This window comes from Ptychodera flava, chromosome 14, assembly GCF_041260155.1.
Source record: "Ptychodera flava strain L36383 chromosome 14, AS_Pfla_20210202, whole genome shotgun sequence".
NCBI lineage: Eukaryota > Metazoa > Hemichordata > Enteropneusta > Ptychoderidae > Ptychodera > Ptychodera flava.
In genome coordinates, this window is record NC_091941.1 from 19,236,223 (window position 1) to 19,258,277 (window position 22,055).

The following is a 22,055-nucleotide window of genomic DNA, read 5'->3' on the forward strand; positions in this document are numbered from 1 at the left end:
ATAAGCTTATATATATATATATATATATATATATATACACCGTCCATTGTTTACACACACAACGAATACTGGGTATTTCGATATAGGCAGTAAGGAGTGTATGAGAAGATGATGTCATTGATATTTGATATTGTCTGGAATAAATTTATTATGAATTTTTAAATATCGATTACGCCATGAATGTTTAAGATTCGTGGTAAGACAGAGCAATTGACCAGTGTTTATCTCATTTGTCAACCCTCTTTTGCGAGAAAGCAAAAATGAGAAAAAAACGAATGAAAATAAACGAACTGGTGACGACCCCGATGTGAGAGATATCTGACATCTGAACGCTCGCATTCTGAGAAACAACGTGAGTAAATGACATCTGTCATTTGATAACAAAGGAAGTCGGCTATGATTAATGGCCTAATTACACAGCTTGCTGTCACGATGACAATGCAAGTATTTCGAATACATCACGACCAATGCTTACTGTGACAGCCACGACTGATATTGGCTCCATATCGGTAATATTTAGCAAAATGAAGATATACGCACTTCAACCGTGGTTTTCGAGCTCGAGTACGGCGAACGTTGCATCATAACTGCTACTATGTTTTATTTGGAGTAAGTCCACTTTGTCATTTTGTCATTTTGAATCTATTTTGAACAGCTCGCCTTCAAAGATCATTAAAAGAACTAAAACTCCATACTGCACTGGAGACCAAAGAGACGTGTATTGGCACATTCTTCAATTCGCCATTACACCTCAAAGGGGTTCATAATGCGTCAGCCTTTGAAGAGATGAAGTGGATAATGATGGCGAAACAATATATACATTAATTAAATGGTGGCCATTTATAACATCTATAAACAGTTTCAATATAATCTGCGGGTATTCGATTGACTGTGTGACCTTGTTATTAAAAATGCGGGGTGACGAGCACTACAGTCAGAAGACGACGAAAGCAGATCTATTAGACACAGAATGCCCCTGCCAATCCGTGACCAAATACTTAGCAATACACAACAACGCAAATCCGAATCACAAAAACGTATCGGTAAAGTTGATATGCGCATTGCGCAGAATATGGATGCCATACAAGTATATTCAACACGATTGGAACTAATTTGGGATAATTGGATGGTGATCTGCAAATGTAAGCTCATCTGCTTTTCTTTTTAAGTTACACACTTGTTTTCATGAGTAATTTGTAATATCGCAACATTCAGCTACAGGCAGGGCACCTAACATTTTTGATAAATTGAAAAACATGAAAATCCAATTATCCCAAAGTAGTTCCAATCGTGTTATTCTGTTCATTGATATTCATGCTGCTAAGAATGATAATGGTGAATCAAACGAACATTCAATTTTAATCTGAGAAAATGATATAACATGGTGTATATCTGGTGAAGGTCAGCGATTTTTTTTTTGAAGGTTCTGGAATAAAGAAGATACTAGCCTTATTTTGTTGTCATTGATTTGACCTCCCCCCTCTCTTCACACTCAGAATGTCAAACCCGATCTGAACCATCAGTTCTCCGAGGTTACCCGAATAGTAACATCGCCATCTGCCCTACACAACGTGTGCGCACCGTACCGTTGAACAGTGTTTTCCATAGGGATTGCATTGAAACCGATAGAGAATGTTTCCGTATATAGACACGGTGCAGCACCGGCCGACATATTGACATATCGCGGAAAGCAACGCCACAAGGCGAGTAGTATACGTTCCGTGCATATTTATTCGCTTCCAATGTCAAAGTCACCTTACCCTATACGCGTAAAAATGCTACAACCTCATTCGAGCATTTTGCCTTCAGAGCAGTGGAAATCTACATTTTTGTTTAATTTTTCTAATCTCCCTGCTTGAAGGACATCTGGCGAAATAACCGATTTCAGAGGCCACTCAAAGTCGTTCAAGATTGAGTCGGAGCGTAGTTCCATTCAGCCGATTACAAACATTGGCAAATTAATTATCATCATTAAAGAACAAATGGTTAATATTCATGACCATGCATTGAGTGATAACTCAAAATAGAAAGGTGAAATTATGCACATTGTTTTCTTCCATTAGACACACAGTGTATCTTTGCCAATATCAAATAAAAGAGGCTCTGTTTACCTTCTAACCGTACGTTTCCCGACAGGCTCGTGTTCCCGAATCAATATGAATCAGCCCACGACCATCTAACGAGTAATTGTAGTAAGGGTTTTGGCGTCTGGGCAGGCTATGTGTTCGATTGTTATTTATCTGGATCACACCCTACCACCATCCGCTGCAGGTCTTCATCCGAACACATCTGACTGGGCTGTAACAGCTTGTCGCGGAGAATGGACGGTTCGACCCCGCACACTGCCGGGTTTTTTTGCATCAGATCAGGTCCTATCCCTACAGTAGGCGGAAGGGCGGGACGCGCGGAGCCCGGCGAGCGCTCATATCGCCGGACGCGTTACACTCGCCGTTCGCTCGGTTGTCACAGAAAGAGTCGGTCGGCCGAATTCTCCTTAAAAGATAATAAATATGGCGTTTTGTGTGTATGCGCGTCACGTTATGTGTTATACCCACGAGATCGGAAGCTGTGAGCAATTAACTTTCTGGATAGAGGCCCTTTAACTCGCTTGATGTTATCGGGACAACCTGTTTATGTCGCGCGCCCTTTTCTTTTGTTTACTATCACGTCCGTTATGACCACTTAATAATAATACATTGCTGCTGGGCTAACGAAAAGCAAAATTAGTGCCATTATTAACTCGCGAAAGCCTCGAACCTGAATTAATTCATTCGGCTGACACATGGTTTTCAGGGGGTGCGTGTACTATATGCTGTGTATCATTTACGAACGGACAGGGTTGTCGACAAAAGTACTGGGAGATCTGAGACGTCAAATAGCATAAGATATACATTCTTTTGCGTTTAACACAATATTATGCATCTTCCGATCGTAACACTTGAGAAGGGGCCCTAGCCCGAATAATATAGCTTTGGCAGCGTAGATGATGAAAAAATTATCAAACATAATTACAATATCTTGTTATTATTCGTTACAGAAACCATACATACATACACACACACACACACACACACACACACACACACACACACACACACACACATATATATATATATATATATATATATATATATATATATATATGTACACACGCCACACAACGAATACTAATTAACGAGCCGTGACCTTGACATCGACGAAATTGAACGCGATGTCATTTCGGCGAAGATGCAGAGCCCTGAATTGGGATGCTTCATTAATAAGCTGAGTATATTAAAATTTCGTATTTATGCCCCAGCAACCGCCACTCAATCGAAGGTATAATTTACTACCCAATAACACAAGACATTAATTTCTATCTCTCGACAAGCCACGTATCGAAAGACAGACTACATGAGTATGTTTTTCACTCTATTTCGGACGATATTTCCCTTGTTCAAAACGTGAAAATACTGGCTGCATCTTCAAACAGTTGTTTATCTATACTGAAAGAAGGTTTCGAACTGACATTGCGGCACCAAAGAGAAGAAGTAGATCACGTGATACTAGCGGATTCTTGGCGTTCTACGCCTGTCACTTGAGAATTGCGCTTGTTAACGATCGCGCATGCGCGTCGCCACCCCCAAGTTCTCAGACAAAAGAACAAAGAGAAGGCATAATGGCAGCGTGGACAAATTCTTGATATTGTTGTGTATTGTTTATGTCTGATATGGTTCATGATTTATATTATAAGTGGTGTTTGTGATTAAAATGCACCTCATCATTTGATGACGGCAATTAAAGTTAATGACAAATGCCTGAATCGTGATAAAGAAATAAAATAAGGGATACACAACTAATCCTTCATAAATACACATGTATGCATGCGTGTATACGCATGGATAAATACATTCTGCATTAATAAATAAATTTGGTATTCATAAATGAATATATATATATATATATATATATATATATATATATATATATATATATATATATATGCATGCATGCATAAATACATATATACTTACATAGATAAATAATTAAATACGTAAATATATATGCATATTTATACGCAGCGTTTTTGTTAAAATTAGAGTATATTTTTCGTACATATATTCGTTACGTTGTCAATATGCTTATATATAGTGTACATACAATATATAGAACATTTTATAGTTATTTTAAAAGTATACTCTGTATGTAAAAAATATGTATTGTACTTTCAGTACATGAAATGTAAGTGACACAGACATATTATACATGTATATACACTCACGTATTTGTTCATATGGATAAGTGTTAATTTAATGATGCATGTCTACAAATACGTACTATATATACATATGTTTGTATACCTACATATAAATGTATGTATGTATGTATGTATGTATGTATGTATGTCTGTCTGTATGTATGTATGTATGTATGTATGTATGTATGTATGTATGTATGTATGTATGTATGTATGTATGTATGTATTTATGTATGTTGTATGTATGTATGTATGTATGTCTGTCTGTCTGTATGTAATGTATGTATGTATGTATGTATGTATGTATGTATGTATGTATGTATGTATGTATGTATGTATGTATGTATGTATGTATGTATGTATGTATGTATGTATGTATACATATATATTAACATACACTGTGTGTATGTGTGTGTGTGTGTGTGTGTGTGTGTGTGTGTACATATGATTATATGATGAGGTCCATCCAGAATTTATGTAGTTCTTTTATTTGAGGACGTAGAAGAAAATGTTCCGTTGAATTTTACACGTCGATCAGCATCCCTAAACCCTCTGGCGACAACATATCAACTTTTCTATTGAAGTCTCATGAAGAAGATCATTTTTACATTCTAAAATCATGCCATGTGTACGTATGAGGGCGCAGACATACAATTTTGAAGTGCTGGCCATGCATGACACACATGCACCTGACACAAAAAGGAAGTGTGTTCAAGCTATGACAGAGAACACTTTTTCTGAGCTTTGACGTGTTAAATGATAATACCGGTAATGATTGGTGTTGAAAAGTACACTCTATTGTGATAAACACACATAGAAGAGAACTAAAAATTATAGAAATAACGGACGACGCGCTGACCATTAACGATTATTTATGGGCAAGGGCGAGAGTAAAGCCAAAAATTAATGGGCGAGGCTTGCCGAGCCCGTTAATTTGGCTTTCCTCGAGCCCGCGCCCATAAATAAACGTTAATGGTCAGCGCGGAGTCTGTTATTTCCATTATATTATCAATGAACACGGAAAAACTGTCAAAATTTACGAAAATTTCCCGTGCGAACGACAACGGGGCCCAAGAACCTGACAGTGAGTAGTGCGCGCGCTGCCAAAATTTTGCAAATCCGAATATTTCTTTTGAAAAAAAAAAGCGTCAGAAACTTGGTCGACAGATGCTCCATTTTATTTTGTAGTTGATTATGAATTTTGTACAAATTGCAAGTTTCGTTTTAGCTGTAAAGTTTCTATGTTTATGATATTATTCATATTCACGGGCACGAAAACAAACCATTACTGTGTATTTGTGGGCAGTCACGTGGTTCAGCTCGACCAATCAAAACGCGATGGACAGGGCATGGTAATAGAATGACCGTTAAGGTAGTATGCGCCTCGAAAAAAAGAAACACTTAAGCATATATTTCTGCATAAACTTTCCTAAATTAACTTATACAACCACAATTATCAAGTAAAGAATCAAAACCAGGGGTCACCGTGCAAATTTCAGTACAAGAGAAACAAATTACCTAACATTTACCAACTTTTGCGATTCAATATTGCCGCCATCCTTATAGGCAAAAATAAAATTTGAGATTTTCGAGAAAAAAAAAACTAAGACGGTGAAAATATTTTTACTCCAAGAGCTTTAAAGTGAGTCTCCACAAGTGGTAAATAAGGAAAGAATTATAAAAGTTTGAGAATCTGAATATCTATTGCCGAGGCCCGTTCTACCTTTACATTGCATTGTGAAAAGCACAAACAACTACGGGCCCCGGGGCTGAGCCGATGTTATGGCATGTCTTTAGTAAAGTCCTTGGCAATGATGATCATCCAGAGAGGAGCCCCTATTTGCCGTACATGAAAAGTTACACTGAATAAAATGTTCATAGCTCAAGTCAAAATGTCTGCAGAAAGATCGAAATTCGAGGTTTTCAGATTGATTTTATGCTGTCTCTCTTTTTTCCTATGGTGGAGTGAGTTCCTCCGTGGCTGTTGAAAGCGTAGAGTAGAAACAATATGACTGTGTACAAAGGAATACCGTATGCCATCTAGGCTGCCACGTAAACGCCAGATCGTGTCTCTATCCATGGCATATTTAAGCGAAATTAATCATGTAAGTGCACTGTTAGTTACAATGATATATATCCTGCGGGTACATATTCGATATAAAAGTAATTCGGGCGGACTGAGAAAGTAGTTTCTAAAATAACCGTTGATGGCGTTATCATGACTTGCTGTAAAAAAAACCAACAAATCATATCATGTGACGGGAGACTCAAAACTTTATTTAAGGATCCCTTGTCAAGACAAAGTTGGCGGTTTCCCTTCAGTTTTTTTATTCATAACACCTATATGATAAATATCGATGGGAATTTTCAATATCGCGCCTCAAACTCTGAAAATAGTATACCTGTAACAGAGTAAATTCAGTGACGAATAGTTATGACACATCCATAAATGCATGATGGTCTAGGTGTATAGTGTTTTACTCTATGCCTCCATCAATGCATTGAAGTGCGTCCTTGAAGTAATAATTTCATCTTGTGAACCTTGTACTGACTGTTACCCACGGGTAGCTATGATACTATGTGCAAATAGCAGGAACTACTGTTTTTTCCCACTAGTTTGGAGAAAATTGACACTCACATAGGGCCTATTTCTCTTGTTGTGTTTCAAATTTACGTAGGCCTAAACCAACATGCATTGTGGGAAATCACTGTGCAGCGCACAGAAAGAATCGGCTTTTAGGTGGAGTTCACGTAACACAGTCACCATTACTGGCAACAGAACTCTCAGAAACTGCTAGTAAAAGTTCACCAAGTTATGTTCACAGTCACCGCTGCGATCGTCTGCTCCTAGTCCTTTGTCAGTCATGACGTGAAATACTGTAGGCCCATGGCATATTATTGATATGTTATATTAGTTTCGTTAAATAATGGACCCTAAAAAGATGGTAAACCTAAATGAGACGAGAAGGAGTTTGAGAGTATGTAGGCCCTAACTGTCCCTTTTCTCTCTAGATACCAAAAATGTGGACATCTAAAGGCGCGAAATGCAAGTTTGGCCCCTAGCCAGTGTATTCAGAACGTTGAAGAGAGCGTCAAATTGAATTTGAAACCTTATCGATCATTTACCACTTCCTGCTGACGTCGATGATGCGTCCTTGAACAAACTAGGTTGTGAACTGATCAAAATCTCGTGGTATACCGTCGTTGGGGGTGCTTTATTGCTTAAGTAACCACTTTTTACGACCAGGCCCAGAAAATGAATGTCGTGATGTATATCCAGTGGTGATATTTTGACTCTCTAATTTTTGGTTGCACAACATAGAATAGACAACGTTGAGGGCGTCTTAATTCCACGTAAACTTCTGTCGACAGATATGGCGAAAATTGAAGTATTGCTATTAGTCAACGGTATATGTCAATTATTTAAGATGTTATCACAAATACTAAACACGATCGGAACTAATTTTGGATAATTGGATTTTATATTTTGCAAATTTCACAAAAGTGGTAGGTGCCATATAGCATAACATTTGTAGATTAAATCGACATTACTTCACCATCCAATTATCCAAAATTAGTTCTAATCGTGCTACTATCAAATATTAAAGCCATATTCAAAAGTTATACAGAAATACACTCATGAAAATAAAAAGACTCTGCATGTCTGACCAGTTTTTGCCAACTGTCAGGATTAACAGGGCTGTCGACCCTTACGAATAGTCGCCCTTACGGGTGCAAACTCAATAACTGTTGGCAATTTTCCATAATCATTTCGTTTCCAAAGCAAATGTTTTTCTCTGAATGAAGTTTATAAATTTGTGAAATCGTCCCGTTGATTAAAATTCCACAAGCCCTTATCGTAACCATGGAGATAATAAACAGATACCGTAACTAATGCAATCTTGGAGGGTGCAGTGCTGCATGCCCAGCGTTCACTTGAAATTGAAAATCTCTCTCTCTCTCTCTCTCTCTCTCTCTCTCTCTCTCTCTCTCTCTCTCTCTCTCTCTCTCTCTCTCTCTCTCTCTCTCTCTCTCTCATAATTCGGCCTGACTTTGTTTTAAAATCAGTCCGATGTCGCTTACAACTTAAAATAACTGAATTTTATTTTTATTATCCTTCAGTAAAAGATGTTTCCAACAATATTTATGACATACAATAAACTGAACACATTAAAATGAAATTGCTGTTGTATTGTATGGTGTCTTACTCTTCATTATATTCCCAATAAATACAATTTACAAACACAATAAAACTGACCGCATTTTTTCTTTCCCCCTTGTCCAGAAATATTGTTCATATGACGACTGACTGGCTCTCCATTATTCATCGATCCAAATATGGCGTATTTGCTCGATTGATATACTGTTTGCTAAAAAAGGGACCGTGGGTTGATTGATTTAGCGACAAGGTATGGTTGTTCGTTGTAATATGTGGACCGTTAAAGGAATACTGTCGTCGCAACTGCGCTCAAAGGTCGTATGGGACCCATACGACAAATGTAAACGTATCCAAGGTACGATGGTGACTGATGAAAGTTAAGATATGTCTATCATAATCTACATCGTATAATTTAAGTGTTATGCAGCAATGATGATGAGGTCTATCTAGATATCGTGCACGAAATACACTGTTTACATATACAAGAAACCCGCGCAGGCGCAGTTCCGACGATTGTTTTTCAATATTGTCTAGCATTCCCTTTCAAAGTCCTGAAGTCACAATTTATAACAGGGTGTTCATTTATTTCGTGATTAAAACAATACTCTTTACTCCGACAGTGACCTCGACAGCTCGGATATTTCTTATTTGCCCATCCATCTCCGTTTGAATCCACTTCCTTCGTTGAACTTGTGTGGCTGTCTCTCACCTTTTCAAAAACCATCATGCCGAAAAATGGCTACGTGTCTGAGGAATCTGATTAACTTCCTTTCATTTCCAATGACAGATGACAGTTGGTCGAGTAGGACGACACAGTGTCTGGCTCAATGTATAGATGATTCATTAAGTTTGCTTCGATGTGGTATTGCGTCACCATCTATATGTTATCAAATAAGCATGATGGAATTCCCTGTAAAACATTTTGCACTGAACCAAATCGTCGGTTAAAGATACCACTCCATACATACATTGATAATATATGGTATAAAATAGATTTACACATTTTCTATCATTGCTTCGGTTTGCTGTATACAAACTGTCCACCTCGAGCAATCATTTTGGTGATATTAAACATCCTGTATTACGCCCGATGACTTCATGGCCATGACGGTCTCCACTAACGCTGCAAAGGAAATTCTTTTCTCGTCCATTTTCTCCCGCGCGTTTGCATCGCTATCGATGCACGGCACAGACCTCCTCCGCGTGGTTTTCAATTTGTTCTCGTTTATTCCGAGCCAACTCGACAGTCCTTGTTTTCCTGCAGTCAGGCTGTTTTTCCTCTGGTACAGCGGCTTCGGCGCCACTGCTGCCAGGTCCCTAGGCGCGCCCCTTTGACGACCATCACTGAGACCCGCGGTGGTTCCCAAGTTCTGTAGGCTGTTGCGCCTTTCAAGCGAAAGGCGAACGCTTTCCCGACCAGGATTGTCTGTGATGAAAGTTGTGGAGATAATTTCCTTCTTTTTCTTAAATGCTTTCCACTTGCGTATGGCAGGTTGAACCTTCATCCTTGTGATCAAGTCAATATCGGGCAGCTTGACGGGTCGGGACGGCGACTTAACAGAATTCGCCGACTCCTCACTGGGTAGCCGCTGTCTCGGTCGGGCAGAATCTTCAAACTGCGATCTTCGTGAGGATATCATGGAAAGATCGACAGAACCACAGCTCTTTCTCCTTCCGTTCGAGTCGTCTGATTTTTTCGAGGGCTGAGATTTCGATTGACTCGACTTTTGTTTCGAAACGACGGAATCTTCCGAGAGTTCTCGCGCAAAAGTTCGTTCACTTTCGGGTGCCTCCAACTGCGCTAGGTCCAGAGATTTTCTTCGCGTGAGTTGCCTCTGCCTTTCGATGTTATCCTTTGTAATTTGTAGCTTGCGCAGTTTCATTCTCATCAGTTTCTGCTCGCTGGCAAGATCCATGCTGGCGAGTTGGTACTCGAGCACTATCGCGCTCTTGTGTTTCATGAGGTTGACATCGAGTGCGCGACACCGTCTTCTGTAGTGGGCCTCGGAGAAGGTGGTGACCCTTTTAAAACCATTCACGTCGTTGCCATCAAAGTCAGCCGCTTTTGTTCGGTTCCGCGCACGTGCATTCATCCCTTTCAAGGTAACGACGGCAGAAGGCATGAGTTACGGCCTCTGACAATACCCTTTAGAAAAGAAATGGAAATATCTATAGTTGAGTTGTTGTGTAACACCAGGTTTTATGACCAGACCGCCTTGCTATACTCTATATAAAGTCACTTTATATCCACCGAGATGTAAACATCCCAGCTATTGGGCAGTCAATCGTCAAATTCCTACATCACAACGGTCAATTAGTTTACAACTGGAACACCGTAGTCATTCAATTTGTAAATAATTTCAAAGGTACACGTACAGCTAATTACCAAACTGCAGTTTCGTGAAAAAAAAACTCGACCCCGGCCAGTGTCGTCATGGAAACTAGGAATTGATTGGTATAACCACTTAAAAGGCAATTAAAAAAACACATTGGCTGAAATGTGTTCGGCAACATGACCTCTACGCAATTACGGCAATCAGCAAACGTTTAGATATGTAACATATTGTGGCTTTGCATAATTTGTAGCATGGCACATCGGTCACTATGATGATGAAGAACAACTGATGCCACATTATATACTCTCTCTCTCTCTCTCTCTCTCTCTCTCTCTCTCTCTCTCTCTCTCTCTCTCTCTCTCTCTGATTCCCTCAATCGATTGAACGACAAAATAGCATACATCATGTTACCGAACTTTGTTTCAATCCAAACCTAATCCCTTATGTTCTACATGCATCAGTACATTAAAATGTACAAGTTGTGCAATATCATTATCTACCAGCCGACGTTCAGAATTACTAAGAATTGTTACTTTATTGACAATAATTTTGTTATGCTCGAAAAGGTAGTATCGAGTCTTACAAAGTAAACGATAAACACTCTCAGTCTGTACGGAGTGTCGCTGTATTTCAAATTTCAAATAAATTCTAACTTTTAAAAAATCATATTATACCACTTTCGAAGTTAAGAAGAAATGTAAGTCTCCTCATGCCTTTTTAAGTCCCCCTTTAGGATGGAATACGCCATGGGCACAGATATTTTGATTCTCAAATTTTTACTATTCTTTCCTGATCTACCACTTGTAAAAACTTATTTCAAAGATCTTGGAGTAAGAAAAAATTTCACCGTCTTAGTTTTTCACAAATCGAAAATTTTATTTTTTCTCATAGAGTTATCACAAGAATGGCGGCCATTTTGAATTTCAAGCATCACTAAATGTTATACGTAATTTGTTTCGCTGGTACCAAACTTGGCGCGATGAACTCTCATTTTTTGTTTGAATTGGTGAAAGAATGGTTTAAATTTTCATTTAAGAAAGTTTGAGTAAAAGTTAAAGTTTTTCACTTTTGAGCGCATACTACATGTATCTTTGGGCTGTATGCGCCCATCATAATTGCACTTGTCAACCGACGTCAGCATTCGCACCTGAATTCTTTCATATGTACGCTGTACAACGTTCACCCGCCTTTAGCTTCCAATCCTAGTCTAGATACCCTCATCAATATCTGTACATGTACATCATAGCATCGATATAAAAATTGTACAGCATCGTCGATTCTGTTTTGGTTGGCTTCGTTCCAGAACGTCGTCAAGATTTCAGAAGTTTTTCAACATCCGAAACAGTTGAGAACCTTTCAATACAAACACTGAACGATCCATTAGCCGTAGGTTACCGGGTATTTCGCAGTTATTTCTGTGAAAAGCGATTTGCTGTTCTGTTTCCGAAATCTTGGCGAAACGCCCGGTGTTCTACTCATAAACGCACCCTGTATGCGTATAAAAATGCCCGATATTACCGTTAACAACTGAATTCTAGTCCGGACTAGAATTCATTTGTCAACAGTAAAATTTGCATATTCCACGTTGTGTATGATACTTTGTTTTTCAACGCGGCGTGCGAGTGGAATAAGAAAATGCACCCATTTTCTGGAACAAAAATAATGAACATCTTATAAAAAATTACGGCTACTGCCCCCTTTTTAGTTCAACTCTATGGCAAAGTTCCGAGTTTTGCCCATTACGTAGTGAAAGTAAACCGATCAACTTCATCAAGCATATAGTGACGCCTGTTGGCTCTTGCATAACCATAATGCATACACAGGCCTTTATACCCTGTTGTGTGGCTATTGCCACTGTATTAAATCGTTTCATTGTCGGACATGTGGAACAAACGAGGGAATTACAAAATAAACCTTGTGAAACTTGCCATTCTAGTGTCATGGACCTCGTGATTCATTAAAGTGAATAGTTACATCGATCGAACATCCATGGATGTAGACTTTTCGGCGCATCTGAATGACTTTCAAAAGTCTTCTATATACTCTGTAAAAGACTTATTTTTAGTAAACGATTAATGTAATTTTATCTCCTTTCCGACCACAATGACTAAATACATAGATAAAGTTAAGAGACAGCACGGTGCTTTGCCGAGAATCTAAACGTTTTGGCCTTGGTTTTTGGGGGGGTTTTTTTGCATTCCTCCACTCCGGCGAAGGCTAAAAATCGCCGTTCAGAGACTAAACTACACGGTACGGGCCAGTCGACGAAGCTGTCAGCGAAATAAAGGGGTATCTCAAACGGGGGTTTCTTGGCTGCTCAGCAATTTTTAAATCTCGAGCACTTGTCAGCATTATAACGAGCAAGGAATTGTTATTCTTTTGGGCAGCAGGCAACTTGTGAAACGCTCAGAGGATGGACAAGGAGAATGGTTCAGCTGTTTTTGTTTGATCTTTAGGGACAGAATGTTCTAAAGGACGGCCAAACAGCTGGCAGATACATGGTTGTGGGAAGCTTATGTAGTGGGGGAGGGTGTTGTCCTGTTGGGGAGTCTAAAGAGACGAAATTTGGTGGACGTAATCGCAAACATTTTGATCGTAAAGGGCGGGATAGCAGTCGCGGACAGCTTTTTAACTGTCAATTTTCAGTCTGGTCAAATACCTTAGCTTGGCATATTACATACAAAATATCTCTGGTCACAAGTTCTCAAAATAGGCTAGCTAGCTGTCCATGACAATACCAATATGAAGTTATAAGAAAACATGATGCGATACTTACCTCTGTGCATCTCTCTATCTATCTATCTATCTATCTATCTATCTATCTATCTATCTATCTATCTATCTATCTATCTATCTATCTATCTACCTATCTATCTATCTATCTATCTATCTAACTATCTCTGCTCTCTCTGTATATATATATATATATATATATATGTGTGTGTGTGTGTGTGTGTGTGTGTGTGTGTGTGTGTGTGTGTGTGTATCATGCACTTTTACCAAATACAAATGACCTTTCACCAACAACTTTTTTTCTATCTGTGGTCGTTGCCGTATAAAGATATAACAGGGCGTCAATTAAAAACAAGTCATTACTTGCAAAATTTACGATTGCCAAAACACAGCACTAAACGTTGTTACATGTATTTGAAACAACTGTCTTTGCATCAATAAGGTGTTTAGTCACTTGTCAGTGATGTCGACTGGTACGATATGCCTGTATGTTCTAAACAACGGGGAACATCGATGACACAGATTGAGCTTCTAACTGAGAAATCGATGACCCACTTACATTTCTGATCCTACTCAGAAATGTGAAAATCGTCTGAACTCAATACATCCCGTAAACTTGCTAATCCCACCAATAAACAGTAGGGGCAATTCCCTGACAATTAAAGTTGATCCTAGCGATAAAATATTTATCCACTCGGATCACCGCATTTTAAGTCCATAATTTCAAGTTACTGTTACAAATTTATCTATGCATGCAATTTACTCCACATGTACACATCTATGTATTGTACATCATGGCTATCTATCTATCTATCTATCTATCTATCTATCTATCTATCTATCTATCTATCTATCTATCTATCACACAGGCAGCGTATGGACATCAGGATTTACTGTTGGTTAGCCATTTATGTGCGAGAAATGAGCTGTGACTTGTGGTCTACAAATTGCGAAAATTAAGGCGACTGACGCACTGTCATTCAAGTCGGACGTGAAAACGTTGATCTATTGTTCTCGCAAGGAGGTGAGCCGGAAAGTGCAGCCACGGAGACGCCGATTTACTTTGCGGCAGACTCTGTACAAAATAGTTGTCCGAAAATAACAGGTAATGTGGTGGCTAATAAATGTTGTTCGCGATAATTGGGCATTGAATAGTACGTCACGTGTTTTCGCTTCTCTCTGAATGCAATGTCCCGAGTGCTACCTTTATTCTATGTACGTAACACCGTAACCACCGTCTCTTCCCGAGCTGTAACCGACATAAACTTAAACTTTTACAACACGTTTTGTTTCTTGCTCTTCAAATGTTTGTTTTCCCTCCCTTTTAACGTTTTCTTTTTGTTAATAAAAAACAACATTGTTTGAAAAGAAATTTAAAGAATTATGAAAATTTCATTAAAAAATAAAACAGCCTATGAGTTTGGTATCGACGCCAGATAATCAGATTTTTCAGGTAGTAAAAGAGCGTTCAGTTTTTACGGCCGGGGGGGGGCGGCAAAATCTTGTCGCCGGTGTTCAAAAAAATATAGACCCCCCCTGCATTTTTCGTGAAAAAAAAGATGACCCCCCTTTGTCAGACGAAAAAAATGATGAACCCCCCCCCCCCCCCCCGCTTAAAAATAACCAAAACCCATATGTCAAATTTACCCGCATGGTTTGGATTTCAACTCCGGTACGCGGCGCACTTTATTCGTGTAGCAGAGATGCCAGTGCACAAACTTCTCAGCCACATCCATTGAAACGTCTGTTAATTAGGACGACTGTAAGGCAATTTTTAACTTCATTTCCATAGACAACTCATGTCCATGGACATTGTATAAAGTGAACTTATTGGAGTGGTTCGCCAAAGGCAGCCCCGGTTAAGAGGGTCATGGGCCATTACGTAAAGTCAACTTTATTCTAGTGGGCCACCAAAGGTGGCACGCCGGTAGAGAGGGTCGATCATGGCTATTGCATAAAGTAGACTTTACTGGACAGGGCCGCTAAAGGCGCACGGCCATTAAGATTGCCGTGGGGTATTACATAAAGTCAATTTATTGGAGTGGGCCGCCGCAGGCGGCCCGCCGGTAAAGAGGGTCGATCATGGCCATTGCATGAAGTAAACCTAATTGGAGCAGGCCGCCAAAGGCGTCTGCCCGTTAAGAGGGTCATGGGTAATACATAATGTATATTTATTGTGGTGGGCCGCCGAAGGCGGCCCGCCGGTAAAGAGGGTCGATCATGGCTATGGCATAAAGTGAACTTTATTGTTGGTATTAGGTTTTTGAAAATGTGGTGACCCCCCCTTTCCTACCAGTGAAAAAGCGATGACCCCCCCCTTTGCGGATTCCAAATTTTGATGACCCCCCCCCCTGGATTTTGCCGGGGCCCCCCCGGCCGTAAAAACTGAACGGTACCTAAAACAGAACTCGCTCACATATGGATATTCGCACACAAAAAGTCTCTGACACCGACAGAAGAGAACACGGTCATGCTGAAATAGAGTTCAAGACGGTTTGTTGCGTTAGTGAGAAGTGTTTTCTGTCGAGTTCGCCAACAATAACTGATGATTCTCGAGATCATATGCGACCTCGTAAACAAGAATGCGAGAAATCTACCATGTCCCTGACAATGACGTAGGAATCGTGTTACGACGTATTTAATTTGGTTCTTTTAATCTGCCTGACTAGGTTTAATTTTGAGGTAATAACATATTATGTTAAGTGGGTATTTCTAGTCCAATCTGTAGGGAAGCAAACAGATTTGCCCCAATGTTAGTTTAACAGAACACAACTCTGTCCCGCTGCGCCTATGTTCATGTTATATAAACCTAAATTCTGATAAATTTTCGGTGATCGGTGGTTACAAAACCGTGACAAAAGTCGCGAGGTACTGAGATGTTTAATTTCCTGACTTCTGTTATTGTTGTATGGGGACAATGAGCCTCGGCGGCACACAGACAGTACGACTTAAGTTGTAAAAATGTGGCTCGAGCGTTCGCTAGTTTCTGTCATATTCGTATGACAGCATCATTGTCGGCATCAGGCCTATCTGCGCATGCGGCATTCATCGACCCATAGACCCTCGAAAATGATCCGGCCTACCACCGTTGTCAGATTTTTCGCAGTATGATGTATACATGTATCAACGAAAAACGAATCCCTGTGAGGTTTTTAAATTTAGAACACGCCTAGTAGATGCATAGTTGCCCGATAAAAAATTCTGTCAAACCCTGATATTAAATTCATCTGTTGACCATTACAATATGACACGTGTGCGCTTTGCGCCTGGATTTTCGAGTGCAATTTTCTAGCCCCCCCCCCCCACACACACACACAGACACAACACACCAAAGGCTTCGAGCGGATGTGGTGCAAAGGCTAGATGAGTTTACAAGCTGTGTGTGATTCGGACGTTTCAAATACAAACTGATTAGAAGTGTACATCTGACACAGAGAATGCGATGGAAGAAAATAGTTTTAGTACCAATTCGAAAAATTAAAAATGACATGCATCCACTCTCTGAGTCATTAAAGAGTTCATACACGTTTCATGATCTCACTCTTAATTAACTTTTAAGGTAGAATGCGCCTCGGGACTCTCAAACTTTTACAATTTTTTTTATGATGTACCACTTGTGGGGGTTCATTTTAAAGCTCTTGGTGTAAGAAAACGTTTCACTCGCTTAGTTTTTCGAAATTCGAAAGATTTATTTTTATCCATACAGCTAACACAGGATGGCGTCCATTTTGAATTTTAAATATCGGTAAATCTTGGGGTATTTGTTTCTCTAGTAACAAAATTTGCACTGTGACCCCTGATTTATATTCTTTATTTTGAAAGAGAATGGTTGAAAGATTCCTTAAGGAAATTCTGAGCAAAAGTTAAAGTCTTTCTCTTTCAAGGTGCATATTACCTTAACGCCTTCTTATGTTTCAGGTTTTTCAAAATATTTTCAAGATAAATAAAAAGAGTGTTTGAAGAACATGTGTCTGAACAGTAGTGGGATCATAGCTCAAATATGATTGCTGACGCGCGCGCAAAGACATCGACATATCGTTACGAACATACAGCCCGGACATACAACTGTAAATGACGAGGGTTTTTCTGACAAGATAGTTGGTGAAGAAATTGCTCACTGGACTGTCTTGACAAAAATGTGAACAATCACCACTCGTACTGCTAGATTATCAACGACAGCATGTTTATAAACACCGTGTGCAGTACAGAGGCAAAATGAATGAGCCACAATACAGTTATACATTTTTCCAAAGGAGCCCATTCTGTTACGCCTACGAGGAGAAAATATGCTGCGAACACTGAGGCGATCCTATTCGCCGAACGTCTGGTGGAACGGATATTCCAAATTTGTGTCGGACATGTGCAGTATTTGACATCGTCTTGAAAGAGACTAGTCAACAAATTGACATAGGGAAATTTATTACTCATTTCTGAAAACGTTTAAGCGCGATATGATAAAAGATTTTGCATTCTCTCTGTTTATCCTCGAGATGCCGTGTTCGAAATGCGCGCGCAGTAGGCGTTTCCAAGTAACGCTGTCCCGGATGGAAACTGGAGACTTTCGCCCGTGCATATCGATTGAAAACCAACGAAAGTCCAGACATTGAACGTGGAAACACTCAAGGGCTCAGACATTTGAATTCTCAGATAAATACGTTCGCATCCCTTTTGCGTCGGTGCGGGCGCTGAATTTCTTTAATCGTCTCGATGATAAACGTTCTTCAACCCCATCCCAACCCCCCCACCCGCCGTTCCGCAAAACCACAGGTCCAGTAGACATAATTTGTGATGATTGTTTCCTATTATTGTCATAAAAAATAATTATGAATATTAATAAATTATTAATATGAATGTTACAGAATATTAAAACATTTTTACACACAATGTCGTCTACTTTGTTAAATGCTGTCTGGAAACTCCATTGTTGTGATAATTATGATTATTAGGGGCCTAATAAATTATGATTATGATTAATAAAGTCATATTTTACACATTGTAATGTGCTTATATGAACAACCCTCTGGAAACCCTTATATAGTTTCACAATCTATGCCAAAATATACAAGTGACACCATTGCCCAGGTTCAGTCTACGGCGAGAGTTACCGTTGCCAGGTTCAGTCTACGGCGAGAGTTACTACACAGTGTACACTGTGTAGTAACTCTCGCCGTAGACTGAACCTGGGCAATGGTAACTCTCGCCGCAGACTGAACCTGGGCAATGGTGTCACTTGTATATTTTGGCATAGATTGTGAAACTATATAAGGGTTTCCAGAGGGTTGTTCACATAAGCACATTACAATGTGTAAAATATGACTTTATTAATCATAATCATAATTTATTAATAATCATAATTATCATGGAGTTTCCAGACAGCATTTACACAAAGTAGACGACATTGTGTGTAAAAAAGTTTAAATATTCTGTATTTCATATTAATAATTTATTAATATTCATAATTATTTTTATGATAATAATAGGAAAAAATCATCACAAATTATGCCTACTGGACCTGTGCATCAAGTAACGACAAGATGATCCGGGCACGCATGCGCAACATAGGGGTTGCTTTGCTTTGCTTTGCTTTCGACTGAAAGAGTAATTATCAATGATGGTACCGAGTACAATGAATTTTTCATGTTCAGCCAACCGCCCAAATGGAAATGACAGTAGCCGTACGGTTACTCTAAATTTTGTCGAGTTTTTGGTTTGTTTTGTGTTTGTTTTTTAGCGTGTCTTTTGTTCCTGCCTTCAACAGCAATTTATTGCTAGAGCAAAAGTATATTGAACTCACCAGCAAAGTAAACTCAGGATTGTATTATCATTGCAAACATTAGTGAATCAATATTGAACTGTTACTGCTGACCAGTTAATTTGAATCAGGACTTAATAACGAACGCAACAATGAACTGTTTTCATAGGACAGACACAATCATATCGCTCGGTTTTCATCGTGTTATGAACGCTTATAGAGGTTCAAATCTTGACTACATTTCTCATAAAATCAGAAATCATACCCGAAACTGTAAGCTTGGAAAAACCGATGTTAGTCTCACATATCGAGGAAATATTCTTTGGTGTACAAACATTCGAAGACGTCGGCAAAGAGCAATTAAAAAGATGATGTATTCATACCAAGAACTGACAAATATGAATACCAGAAAACGAATGATTCCGAGGATATGAATACCAGAAAACGAATGATTCCGAGGACAGTGAAAGGTGACATAAATCACAACCATACACACGAGATACTTCCCCATACTCACTTTCAAGGAACGACGCTGTCGGCAAATGTATCGGATCAGCCCTGTAGAAACCCGTTGCAGGTGTACACTTGACTCGCTCCTCGAAACGACTAACGGATGAATATTGAATCTGACGAACTAATTAAACCGCGATGCATCACTCACTGTCTCCCCCATGGGGCGAATCAACAAACACGATACGCCCTCAAACGGTAAACAAAGACGACCTTGACCTTCAACCCGCGACGTTCGTCCACCGTGGGCCCAAGTAGTCATGCCCCGGCAACAATAGGAAGCCGGGACAACAAAGTAGCATCGCTGAAATGTTATTGTTCAAAGTTGTAACTACCACAAACATGTTGAATGTTTGTCTCCTGTTTGTGAAAGTTTGCAGCGTCCGATAGATAGACCGTTTTTCCTTTACTGGTAAATATTTCCCACGGTTGACCACAAATGCTGTAGCAGTGTAAAATTTTCAAATTGGCCATGGTCTAATTATCTTCCAACCCTCCAACAATAGCGTCAATAGATTGTGGGTTGAGTTGTCGTGCCCCGGCAGGTAATGGAAGCGGCTGTGCGCAAGACCTGCCATTGTGTTCGCGTCAAGTTGTGACCAGTTTGTTTCTCGCATCGTCTAACCTCTATTATATCGAGGGTGCTAAAAGCTGAGGTCATCTCCATTAAAACTATAGGTCAAATATAATTTATCATCTCCACACAGTCGATAAGAATTCTCTCTGCCAAGTAGGACAGTTTTGACATAGTATACAAGATGAGACAGGAGATATTCAATAAATTATCCACTCTTGTTATATTGGAGGACGAGCGTAGAAAACCACCATGTCATTCATGTTCTAAAATGTCTCACTAATTGAATGCTGTACCACTGAACTGATGACCGCCACCGTTTTGTTCAATGACGGTAGCCTTGGCTTACAAAACCTGACAATTTTTTATAAGACTGACAACAATAGCAATATAGTGTCATTGGCCAGGTAAACATTTTTAACCGTTATCAGTTTCCGTTGCAGCCACTTTTATAACATTTTAATTTCCGAATTCTTAAATTATTTTGCGCTTTGAATTATGATGTTTTCACTAGATTTTTCTTCACGGTAATCGATTCTTTGCATTGAAACATAACAGAGAGCGATCCATAATTACTAATCTTTTATTTTCAACTTTCACATTTACTAGAAATTGTCCGAGGCAATTAGAAAACCTTTTTCTCAAAACGCCAATAACGGTCGACAAAAGAAAGCTTCGATTGGACAAATTAGCAAGACAACGTTATCAGGGAAGATGATTGAGAAGTCACCATCATACGAGGAAAAACGTCGATTATTTTGCCAGTATTTGACCACCGTCCCAGAGGGACGGTGCACGTGATTAAACAACTGAGCGACGTGAATGACCGAAGATGCCCGAGAATACTTCCATTCGGGCGTATTTTCAAAAACTTGGTAAAAGTATCTCCTGGAATAAATTCGAATAATGCAATAAGGGGAAAAGAGGACAAAAAAGGGCACTTATTACTTGGAAAATGTAAGATCTGTTTCATCCTGACACTCTCCTGCTTCTTTTATTTGCACTATCATAAAATAATATACAGACATATACATGAACCTACTATTTTAAGGTACACATTGAGTTAACTCAACACGACAGGCCAAATCAGAGTCTAACGGCCTTGCAAGCTTCCAGGATACACGTTTTCATGAAACAGCCATCAAGAGGACTGATTTACCATACGCATTCGTAAAAAGTGTGTTTTCTCCTAGTTAATAACAACTATGGAATTTTGTTACACCTCAGTACAATGTGATCACATGGGCATGAAATCGTTGAGAATAATGATCTCTTTTGCGTCAGATTTTTTTGATTTGTTTTTTCACGATCATGAGAAAATGAGGACCTTCCAAATTTGCCGTTTTAAAAACGCCGAGTATAGGTCGGCATAACTGAGTTCGTATAATTATGAATCGTAAATTATGGAGCAATGCAACGGAAACCAATAGTTATGGCATCCAAAAATTGAATTCGGAAGGTCCTATTGTCTTGTAACAAACATCACCTATCCCGACTGAAGAATGTATGTTTCGCATAACCCAAAGAGATAATTTTACCGCAAATTACTTTTCTTCAATGATATGTTGGCGTGTATGTTTGAAGAAAGTTGTTATGGATTAGGCTGAGATTTTTACCGATAAGGCTGACCGGTCATCCACCTTACAGTGTGATCTTCACTTGCTGAAAATACTCTGTCCAGCTGGTCGTTAACCTGGGTACTGAGTTGACGTCTGCAAGCGCATGCCTCACGGGTGAATGACGATACCCAGGTG

At 39.3% G+C, this 22,055-nt stretch overlaps 2 protein-coding genes across 5 annotated transcripts in view; both read right to left on the minus strand.

The window, feature by feature from the left end:
* LOC139149641 (bestrophin-4-like) overlaps positions 1-2,584 on the minus strand; it is an 85,141-nt gene extending 82,557 nt beyond the window's left edge. The window contains exon 1 of one of the 3 annotated variants that reach the window (XM_070721479.1): positions 2,112-2,584. The gene's annotated coding sequence lies outside the window, so the exon portion shown is untranslated. The remainder of the gene's footprint in view (positions 1-2,111) is intronic. The other 2 variants (XM_070721484.1, XM_070721483.1) reach the window with 2 other exon arrangements.
* Positions 2,585-8,315: 5,731 nt separating this feature from the next.
* Positions 8,316-22,055, minus strand: LOC139149643 (uncharacterized). 2 transcript variants are annotated; one of them, XM_070721486.1, is made up of 2 exons: positions 19,735-19,898; positions 8,316-10,542 (listed from the first exon to the last, which is right to left on the minus strand). In XM_070721486.1, the coding sequence occupies exon 2, from the start codon at positions 10,517-10,519 to the stop codon at positions 9,464-9,466; it is 1,056 nt and encodes a 351-aa protein (XP_070577587.1). In that variant the 5' UTR covers positions 10,520-10,542; positions 19,735-19,898; the 3' UTR covers positions 8,316-9,463. The 2 variants fall into 2 exon arrangements, with proteins under 2 accessions (XP_070577587.1, XP_070577588.1); XM_070721487.1 differs by lacking the exon at positions 19,735-19,898 and adding an exon at positions 21,918-22,055 and having other exon boundaries at positions 8,333-10,542.